General features: G+C 54.3%; 1 protein-coding gene across 1 annotated transcript; it reads right to left on the bottom strand.

The window, feature by feature from the left end:
* Positions 1–983: 983 nt before the first annotated feature.
* TSGA10IP (testis specific 10 interacting protein) lies at positions 984–8,744 on the bottom strand. The gene is made up of 8 exons (XM_032414819.1): positions 8,668–8,744; positions 7,790–7,918; positions 6,966–7,687; positions 6,658–6,805; positions 4,405–4,575; positions 1,502–1,601; positions 1,167–1,291; positions 984–1,047 (listed from the first exon to the last, which is right to left on the bottom strand). The coding sequence occupies exons 1-8, from the start codon at positions 8,676–8,678 to the stop codon at positions 984–986; spliced, it is 1,470 nt and encodes a 489-aa protein (XP_032270710.1). The 5' UTR covers positions 8,679–8,744.
* Positions 8,745–11,097: the final 2,353 nt, after the last annotated feature.

The raw sequence follows: 11,097 nt of genomic DNA, 5'->3' as shown, positions 1-11,097 counted from the left end.
GGTGGTCCCTGTGCAACCCACCTGTTACAGTGTGAGGTATGCACCCCTTTAAAGATCCAAACTCCCACCCCGCCCCAAGTTCTCAAAGGCAGAGGCCATGAATTCCTAGGACCCAGCAAGTATGCTGGAAACGGGGGTGGAGAGTGGAGCAGTTGCGGTTGTCGCTGTGAGGTGACCCACTCAGGAGCAGCTTCACAAGCAGCGTTCCTGGGTGATGGGACAAGCTCAGCCTGCTGCCACCTGCTTACCTCCTACTCCCAGCCCGCAGCCTCTTCCCAGCAGCGCCAGAAATTACACGCTGTATTTTCCATAAAGCATTTAATTGTTTTCTTAGGGGAGGGACTCTTGGTTTGGGCTTGGAGTGGAGTGCCTGTCAGGCTGGCTTCCAATGCGTTCTGTCTTTGCAGGGCTCTCAGAAGAGTGCTCCATTCTCACGCCCATTGACCTGTGGCTCCTTAAAGACGGAGACACAGATAGACACCATGGGCTCTAACTCCCCACCCCCATGCCCAAGGAGACCTGGGCTTTAGGAGAGGAAAGGCCGTGATTGACAATGTGGGTTCAAATCTGGCTCCTATGCTGTGTGGACTCTGAGCAAGTGATTTCCCCTCCTCAAGCCTCAGTTTCCTTATGAATGAGCCTCACAATCCCTGCTGTGCACCAGGTTGTTCTAAAGCATAAGGGACAGTATCCCGGGGGGTGATTCGTGTGACACCACCCCGTAACAGGGGCTTGGTGTGTGGCCATTCAGCTGGCCACAGATTCCTAGACTGCCTCTGTGGCTTAATTGCTCCTGTATCTTCAAGCAAAGCCCCTGCCCCTCAGGTCCTTAGTTTCTTTATTGGGATCTGGGGAACATAACCCTGGTCCTGCCTTCCTCGGGTGACATGGAGGACAGGGCCTGGGGAAGGACTTATTGACCCCTAGAGCTAGACAGCCCTTCAGGCCAAGGGGGTGGACCAGGCCAGGACTGAAGCATAGATTCAGGGCGGATCAGCACGGTTGTCCACAAGTTTTCTCAGCTTTTCCCTGGATGTCCAGTCCAGGCTGGAGGTGGGCAGGGAGACAGCTGGGGGAGGCCCTGTGGGGCCCAGAGTACTGACGATGGCACCCCTTCTCCCTGTAGCTGGGCAGAGCCAGCTCTTTGGCTAGCTAGATGGCCTCACCTGGGTTTCCTGGAGGTGCCCTCTGTGTCCCCCTTTCCTGCCTCAGCCAGTAGCTGTTCCTCATCCAGTCCCAGTGCTGACAGCACCTGGGAGAAGCGCCGGGTCACCGTGAGCCGGGCATTGACCTGAGGAGAGAGAAGCATTCCTGCTCTGCGCCAAGGCTGCTGAGGACAAATGGTGCTGGGATTACTGAGAGGGTCCCAGGGCATCCAGATGGGCAGTGGCCCGGGGCCCCAGCCAAGGGGGCCCCTCTCACCTTACATCCCTACCCACTCCTCCAGTGAGAAGCGCTGTTCTCAGGGCAGGGGCATGCTTGTCCAGGTGCTAACCCTCACCTGCATGGCCTGCTGGAATAGGTAGGGCCGGGCCCGCACCCTGTGCTGGATGCCCTGCAGCTCTGCCTGGTACTGAGCAAAGCGCTGTCGCTCCTGGCGCCTGCAGGGAGATGGGCCTCTGGGCAGCTAACCATGAACACAACCCGTCCCCACTCTTGAGTCCACTCATCCTCACTGAGGACTCAACATCCTCCCCACCCTTACCTTGCAAAGCCATTTCATTCCCATCCTCTCGCCCTGGATTCCTCCTGAGGTCAGTGGGGTGGAAATTATTTGCTCCATTTTACCCATGATGAGCCTGAGGCCCAGGAGGGTTGAGGGACTTGGCCAAGGTCGCACAGCTGGGAAGTGAGAGACTGAGCCCTGAGTCCAGGTCCGCAGGCCGAGCAGCCAGGGCTCATCAAGCCTCCCCGCCACCCCCAAGGGAGAGGGGCCAGCGCTGGCTTCAGAGCGACTGGGTTTCTGCTTGCACAACTTCTCCCCTCCTTGCGTTTACACCCCTGCGCCCTCTCACACTGCACCTGTGAGGGAGAAGCCGGGGCTGTTGACCATGGCTTTGGGCAAGGCCCCGCTCTGGGTTCAGTTTTCTTTGCACTATGGCAGGGTTTAGACAAGTTTGTCACCATTCTCTGTCGTTTTTATAAGCGCACAACTTAGAAAATGGGATGAAGGAACAAAAGAATTAGGTTGCAGATGAAAGAACACTTCCTGAAAAGATCAGGGTTCCATGGGGGAAGCACACATCCATTTACAAAAACCTGGTTTGTGCGCTTTTCTGAAATGTGTCTGCTCATCAAGCCGAATATCCAGGCAGCAAGAGGGGCCCTCTGGCCACACGGGACCAGGAATCCTGTGAAGCACGGAAGAGAGGTCTCGGGGTGTGTTGGCAGCAGTCACACACAGAACAGGAGGGGAGGAGAGACAAGACTCAAAGACTTGTGTTGGGACCTCTAGCAAACATGCAGGGGCCCCTCGGAAAAACACTGCCTTGTCGGGCCAGGACCCTTGGCTATGTGCCAGGAAGGAACCTTCCTCCATTCACAAATGAGAGATGAACTTGGAAACCCATGGCCAGGCACAGAAGTTATTGCAAAACGGAGTCTTCAGCATTCACGAGGTAATTTCAGCAGTTACAAAAGGCGGGGGTGGGGAATGAGCTGGCATTCAGTCTCTGTCTTGCCTATGATGTCATGCATATTTTTCCTTCTTGGTTCTTGATGCTGTTTGTTAGAATTGAGAGGAAGTCCATGTCTTGGAGCCCCAAGCAGAAAGGAAGCTTGGGACTGGATGTCAGCCCTGTCCAACGTCTGGGAGGAAAAGGAAGGCACATAGCTTCCCTACCACAGGGCGACCTCTCTTGAACCCGCCCCTCCTGTGCAGGGCAGAGCCTTTGCAGCTCAGAGACAGCAAAAGTCACAGGATGTAAGGGCTGAGAGACCCCCATGGAAAACATCTGCTCTCAAGTAGAAAATAAAAGAGGTGTGTGTGAAAGACTCCTCTCACAGACATCTGTCACGTGGAGTTCTGAACCTTACGCTTCCTGCCTTATTGAAAAAATAAACACACAAACAATGAACTTGAGAGGTCTGGCAAGGAGAAGGCATCTGCCTGATCCCTGGCCAAGGATTCCTTTAAAACACCCTTGACTTCTTTTTTTTTTTTTTTTTTTTTTAAAGATTTTATTTATTTATTTGAGAGAGAGAGAATGAGAGAGAGAGAGCATGAGAAGGAGGAGGGTCAGAGGGAGAAGCAGACTCCCCGCCGAGCAGGGAGCCCGATGCGGGACTCGATCCCGGGACTCCAGGATCATGACCTGAGCCGAAGGCAGTCGCTTAACCAACTGAGCCACCCAGGCGTCCCAAAACACCCTTGACTTCTTAAGAGCCCTGGTTTTCTCATCTTCAAAATTGGGGATGATAAGCCTGAGCCTCAAAGAGTAGGTGATCGGAACTCTGTTGAGTCCTTGATGGCCCCGCTGCAGGGCAGAGACTCTCTGGTCTCTTCGCAGTGCTCCACTCAACCTTGACCTAGCCCTTCTCCCAGGATGAAAGGAGATGAGGTGTGGAAAGGGCAGCCCTGCTGCCAATGCACCCAGTAGGTGCTCAGTGTCCACGGCCCTGGTGATCATATTTATTTGTGTTATCTGTTTCACTAGGTGGGGCTTTTGGGGGAAGACCCTGGGACACTTTATCTACAGATTGGGTATTCGAGCACTTGGGAGATGGGGTAGCAGGGTGGCTAAACGGCTGCCCAAACTGGAATCCTAGTTTTGCAGCTCACTTGTGACCTTTGGCAAATTATTTGAGCTCCCTGAGCTCTGTTTCCTCCTCTGTCGAATTATGGGACTGATGATAATGCCCACTTCGTGGGCCTGTTATATGAGTCTAAAAGAGATTTGCTTTTAAATACACGTTTGCCTGTTTCTTTTTAATGGTCAGCATATAGGAAGAGAATAAACAGATGACTCTTCACCTGATAGCAAACAATGGTTGTGCCCAGGAGTGAGATCACAGGTACTGTTTCTGTGCTCAGGGAATGATTTCAGTAATATCTACATTTTGATAATAAGCATGCCTGGCTTTTGAAATCAGAAAAACAGGATTTGATCATGTGGTAACGCATGTAGACCATTTTAACTGTGAGCTTCTGACAGCTGCAGGATTGTTATCGTTAACTGGGTGACCTTGGCTCAGCCCCTTCTCCTCGCGTGCCTCAGTGTCTTCATCTGTAAAGTGCGGCCAAGTGGCCCGGCCCGCCTGCCAGGGCTGTAGGATGGCTGTGGAGACTCAGCCCTGAGGGAAGGTGAGAGCCAGGTCTCCTTTGTCCTTCCTCTGACATCTGACATCTTGCACTGCCTTCCCTGCCCTCTCCCCACCGGGCCCTCCCCAGCCCAGGCTTCCTACCTCAGCTCCTCCAGCTTGCGCTGGGTGGCCCCCGGCCCCTGGCTCCCTCTGGGTGCATAGGCTGCCAGGCAGCGAGCCACCTGCTGCTGGACCCGCTGCTCCCTGGCCCTCCGCAGCTCGGCCTGCTCCCGCTCCTCCTGCTGCTGCCGCTCCCAGGCCTGCAGCAGGCTTCTTGGGTAGGGAGAGGGAAAGAAGAGGGTGGGAGAAGTCTGGGGTTGGGGCGGGGGGCAGCAGTCTCATGGAGGGCAGGGGCAGGGAGAGGAGTATGGGGGCCCGAGGGAGGGATCACAGGCCTGGGGGATGGGGTTTGTCATGGAAGTCTGATGTGATGAGGGCTGCATCTGGGGCTTGGCCCTCAGGCCCACCTCAAGGCCTTTCCCTACTCTTCCTGGAAGCCTCCTCCCACTCTAGCCAGCTGTGTGCCCCAACTCTGAACATCCTCAGCCCTGTGGGGCTTAGTGCCCCTGTGCCCTCACCCGTATGGCTAACTTCCCCTGGCAAAGCAGCTCTCCTGAGGGCAAGGGCCAGATCTTGTTCTCTCTGCCCCCCATCTCTGGTAGGAACTAGGTTCATGCCTTTTGGATGGAGGGACAGACAGATAGATGAATGGATGGGAAACAGAAACAAAATAGTGAGGGGATCAATGGATGGATGAAGGGGTGGATGAATGGTGTGGATGGTTGAGTAGACAACACCTAGCTCCACCTGGAATGTTCTTCCCCTAGCTCTGATGGCCAGTTCCTTGTCCGTGAGGTCCTTGCTCAGATGTCAGAGAGAGAGACTCCCTGACCACCCCTTTCTACCTCCCAGGTATTTTCCATTTCTAGCTATACATTTTGTTCATTTCTTTATTAATTATCCTTCATCCCACATAGACTGTAAGCCTCATGAGAGCAGGGTTCCTTACCCCTCTCTTCACCACCAGTGTATCCCCAGCCCCTAGAACAGTGCTTCACATAAACAGAAACTCAGTGTTGGTGAATTCATGCATAATCCAATCATGGTTGGACAAATTAAAGGGTAGATGCACTCATTCACTCAGCACATATTTCTTGAGCACCAACTGGGTGCCACGTCCCTTGTAGGGCACCAGGGAGGCCGTGTCCAATAAGATCTGGCACCTTCCTCAGGGAGCTCTAAGCCTGTACACAGGGAGAGACAGGCAGCCTGGCACCCCAGTGCAAGGCCGGGTGGCAAGAGCTGTGGCAGAGGCAAGCACAGGGGAGAGCTTCCTGGAGGGCGCCTGACTTGGAAGTTGAAAGATGCATTGAGTTAGCTGGGTGAATGAGGGAAAGGAGCAGTCCTGGGAGAGGTAAAGCATGGGGCATTCTGGCCCTTCTGACTGGCTGGTGTGGGAGATAGGAGCCTCCTTACCGAGAAATCTGGGCTTTGTTCCAAGTGGACTGGGAAGCATGGGAAGCAAGCAGGGGATGACAGAGTAAGAATTGAGGGGTGCTATTAGAATACTGAAATGGATTCTCACCTGCCACTTCTAACTAGTCACCAAGACCTGCTGAGCCAACCCCCAAATATCTCTTAAATGGATCCCCATCTCCATTCACGTGGCCAGCTGGTTCAGGCCCTTATCTAGACAGTGCAACAGTGCCCCTTCCCAGGCTTCCCCCTCTGCTCTCATTGTCTTTTGTTCAAGCCCTAAGTATAGCAGTCATCTAACTCTACTGCCCTCATTGCTGTCTTGCCCATCTGTCTCCTTTTCCAGCAGACCTTGACTTTCTTAGGGCTGGGTTCAAGTCTTTTTATCTTTACATCCTAAGCACCCATGAGTAGATATTCAACATATGTTGCATTAATCATTTAGTTAATAGATTAATGGATGAATAGAAGATGGGAAATGATTGAAAAGTGGCTTGTGCCAATAGACACCTGGCCAAGCAGACAGAGATGGATGGATGGGTGAGTAGATGGATGGGTGGATGGATGAGTGAATGTGTGGATGGACAGATGGGTTGATGGACAGATAGGTGGATGGATAGATGGGTGAGTGGATGGATGGATGGGTGAATGGGTGGATAGATGGGTGAATGGGTGGGAGGGCGTGTGGATGGATGGATGGATGGATGGATGAGTGGGTAGATGGATGGATGGATCCACAGAAGATTGGATGCCCAGAAGATTAGAGAATGGATAAATGAAGGAATGAATGAGAGGATGAATAATTCAGTGTCTCTGGAGAACTGGCTCCTTCTCTACTCCCAGCCCTTTATTCCCATCGTCCTTTTTCTTCCAACTTACCTTGTGGCCTCCTGTCGTTTGTGGAAGGTACGGTTAGGAAAGTTGGCAAACAGGAAAGTCTCTTCATCTCCCAAGGCATAGGTCTTCCCACTCCGATTGGAGGCCTGGACAGTAGCCTGCAAAGCCTTCCAGGGCTGCTTTTCAGGGCCTATCCACAGTGGGACAAGTCAGAGAGTAGCCCCCATCCCAGCCCATTGGGCAATCCTGCCCAGCACCTGGAGCACAGCACAACCCTGTCTTCCCAACTTAATCTCTCTTCCCAACTGTGTGGTTTCCTGGGGACCCGGGTGTTGATAGCCCACACTCACCACAGTCCAAGTCTTGCTGTAAGTGCCTCTGCAGCTTCTCCAGGTCCCACGGCCCCTCCAGCTCCTTGGCCCTTGACTTCCTCCTCTGTGATCCTCTGAGCTTGGAGCTGGAGCTGTTCCCCTTGCACTGCAGGTCACCCTCATTGGAAGCCTCCTTGCCAAAATTCTGCCCCTTTCTCTGAGAACCAGCCCTCCTTCTATGGGGGGCCCTGTGCTCCCCCTCCTCAGCCTCCTCTGTCACCTCTGCAAACGGCTCCTCTTCTAAGATCAACCCCCTCCCAAGGAGGTGGGGCAGTTCCCCAGGGCTCATACCCCTCTCTGTCTCCTCAGCACCCAGGGCTTCCAGCTCAGTGCCTTCCTCGGACTCGGATCCTGATCCTGACCTCTTCCCAGGTGGCTGGAGGTCACACTCACTGAGTGCCTCCAGTTCTTGGCTCTCCCTTTTGCCAGGAGAGATGGGGATGAAGCCACAGGCCCTGAGCTGCTGGCTCCTCTCCAGGTTTGGCACCTCAGTCTTCCAGCAGAAGCCATGGGCCTCTGGGAGGGTGGCTGTGGACTTGCACCTGGCCTTATACTTGAGGACTGCTCGGGGCAAAGGCATGGCTTGGTAGCCAGGGGCCGAGAAGGAGCTAGGCTGATGCAGAGCCCGGCCATCAGTGGTGAAGCTCTCCCAGGCCCACTGGAAGGGGAAGGAGGGTTTCCGAGGAGAAGAGGGGATGAGACTGAGGAAGAGAGGACAGGGAGCAGGGGTCAAGGTCAGGGTGCTGGCCTGCAGTTGGGCCTGATACCCAGCATCCCACCCAGCCTGGCACACAGCTGCTTACTCTTCAGCTTCAGCAGAGCCATGCCCTTTCTTGTTCCGGACCTGGGGCCTCCGGTCCTTCCTTGCCATCTGCCCTGTGCTCCGAGACCTCGGCTGCTGGGCCAGAGTCACACCATCGCCACTCCCAGTCCTCTAGGTGAAGACAACGGAGGAGGCCCAGCTCTGAGCAGCCTCCTGGACCACCCCACACCTCCCCCAGGGGACCCTCCTCTTCTGCGCACCCTGGCTGGCCCCCTAAAACTGACTTGTTACCACTAAAACTGACTGATCAGTACCTCAATTTTTAATATTCAAAGATGCTGCTTACTGAGTACCTGCTGGGTGCTTGGGATTTTCACGCATCAACTCATTTAACTTTCCCAAGGACCCTATATTCCACTGTTATCCCTATGAGATCTCATCTCATAGCAGATGAGAACACTGAGGCTCAGAGAGGTGACATCACTTGACTAAGGTCACCCAGCCAGTAAGTGGAGTCAGGATCTGAACATGTTGAGTCTGTCCCCAGAGCCTAGATTTGTCACCATTGTACAATGCTGCCTCTGGGTCCCGGACAGCTCTTCTGAATGCCCCGTGGGGCCCTGGACTTGCTAAGTCAAGGTAGAGGAAACTCATTATCTTTCCCGAAGCCCTCATCTTTCTGCAGTGTTCCCTACATCGCTCCACTGGAAGCTTGGGAGTCATCTCTGGGTGAATTCCTCGTCTTCACCCCGAACCCTTGTGGCCTCCCTATGGTCCCTGCCGGCCTTGGGCCTTCCTGTCTCTCACCTGGGCCTCAGCTCCAGTCTCCAGCACCTCCCTCAGCCCTGGCCTCCGTGCCCCCAGGCAGCCTGCCTGCCTCCAGGCAGTTGGAAGTGCCCTCCACGGGGCCTCCCTCACCTGCTCAGCATGGGAGATGTCTGACAGAAACTTGAGCAGCCCGATGGTCTTCCCTGGAGCCTGGAGCCTCATGTCCTGCCCTGGTCTCCCCGAAGTAGTCCTGCTCAGCTGTTGGTGGGTGTTTCGCATATTGGTGTCCTGCCCCGTCCCCCACCCCCATCTGCCAGCCTTGGAACTGCCTGCCCCACCATCTCTATGGCAACCAGTTCTCAGCCAGTCTCAAGGGCTCTGGCAAAAAGCAGGCCAGGGAGGGTCAGCCAGGGTATGTGGGGCCGATTTCCTTCCGGTGGGTGGTGGGGGAGGAAGTTCAGCAGGAGGCTGAGGAATAGTCCAGGGCTGGGAGTCCCAAGGCCCAGGGCCAAGCCCTGCCTCTGCGGGACTCTTCATTGACCTGGTGGAAGTCCCCTGTCCTCACTTGGCCTGTGTTTCCCCACCTATCTGTGCAAGGGATCTCAAGACTTGACCATTTGGAAGGGTCCTTACACCCTAGGAAGATGGCCGGGTGGTGCCTGAGGTGGGCCCTCTCCCTCCACCTGCCTCCTGGGCTGCCCCAGCCCCAGCCCCAGTGGAGGCCTCACAGAAGTCAAGCTGAACTCTCGCTTGGCCTCCCAGGTCCTGACAGGGCAAGAAAGGCCAGGAAGTTGACCACCATGCCCAGGAAGGAGGCAGCAGGCAACCAGGGCCCAGAGGAGGCTCTGGACGGAGTCAGAGCATTTAAATCTTACCCCAAACTTCTAAGCATCACCAAAATGCCTTGACTTGGTAAATCCCCATGGGACGCCCAGGGCTGACCAGTGTAACCAGCAGCATAGGGATGTGGGGCAAGCCAAGGCCCTAGAGACCGGGTGGCAGGGCTGGAGGCCTGGCTTGGCCACTCACCAGCTCTGTGACCTTGGGCAAGTCACCTCTCCCCTCTGCAAAACTGGAAATCGTGGGCCCATCCCATAGGTTTGTTGCAAGGATTAAATGAAATCATAAAGGCAGTGCACTGGATAAATGTTTGTTATTATTACTGCTAACAATAACGGACCGTTCCTGGGAGGTCGCAGCCCGTAATGGTTAAGAGAATGGAGGAGACGCTGGGGTTCAAATCCCAGTTCCACTTGTGCTTCTGTGTCCTCTTGGGCAGCGTTAGGCTGGTTATAATGGCATCTACCTCCTGGGGTCACAGTGAGGGTTGAATCAGTTCATAGATACAGGTCCACGTAGAACATTCCAATGGCTCATCCTAACTGCTATGGAGGAGCTGTTCCTCCTTAGCCAACAGTGCAGCCCCAGTGAGACCAGTAAAGGAAGCAGATCGCAGCAGATGCCCTACAGGTGTGTTTTTCCCAGAGTTTTGTTTCTGTAGACTCTCATCTGCTCTCAGACCCCAGCCCAGCTGATTTGTCGGACAAACTCTGGGCCACTTCCTTCCTAGGCAGAGGGCAGGTCTGGGTGTCTCAGGTTAATATTTTCACGAGGTGCGTGCAGACCTCTTTTTTTCTCTAGCCACTCTCACTTCTCACGGGAGCTCATCCGGCCTGACACAAGCCGTCCTTCACCTTCCCCCCGCCCCCAAGTTTATATATATCAGCCCTGACTTCTCCCATAAAGTCCAGACTCCTATCCACCAGCCGTTCAACACGCCACTTGGATGATGAGTAAGCATCTTGACTTGGCATGTTGAAAGTAAGACACTCCCCATCTCAGTCAAGGTCACATCCATCCTTCCTGTCGCTCAGACCAAAACCCCAGCGGCATCCTGGACTCCTCTCTCTCACACTCCACACCCCATGCACTAGCAAACCCTGCTGGTACCACCTTCAGAATTCATGCAGAATCCAGCCACTTCTCCCCACCTCCACCAGGAACGTGCTCCCCCAGACCCACACTGGCTCTCATCTGGATCACTGCAATGGCCCCTTCACTTGGCTTCTGCTCTTGCCCAATTCTATTCTGTACTCAGCAGCCGGAATGATCCTGTTAAGACCAGAGTCTGTCATGCCTTTGTTCAAAACTCTCAAATGGATCCCATCTCTCATAGGGTAAAAGCCAAAGTCCCATGGCCTCCTAGGTCCTGCTTGATCTGTCTGCCCCACCTCTCTGCAGGTGCCATCCCTGTCCCCATCACTCACTCTGATCCAACCACACTGTTCCTTTAGCATACCAGTCAGACCCACCTCAGGGCCTTTGCACTTGCTGCTGCTGCTTCCTGAAATGCTCTCTCTCCAGAATCGCTATGGCTCACTCCCCCACTTCCTTCAGGTTTCTGCTAAAATGTCCCCTGCCAAAGACAGACTAAGTGGCACTGTGCCCTTACTCTACTTCACTTGCCATACTTCATATATATTCACTTATTGCCTGCCCAAGGATGTGGTTCCAGCAATCGGGCCCCTCTCTCCTCGGCCACTTTCCACTCTCTTCAGAATCACTTCTATCAACACAAAT

The sequence above is a fragment of the Phoca vitulina genome, unplaced genomic scaffold (assembly GCF_004348235.1).
Source record: "Phoca vitulina isolate PV1807 unplaced genomic scaffold, GSC_HSeal_1.0 scaffold16, whole genome shotgun sequence".
Lineage (NCBI taxonomy): Eukaryota > Metazoa > Chordata > Mammalia > Carnivora > Phocidae > Phoca > Phoca vitulina.
The sequence above is the reverse complement of the archived record's forward strand: the minus strand, read 5'-3'. Positions and strand labels throughout refer to the sequence as shown.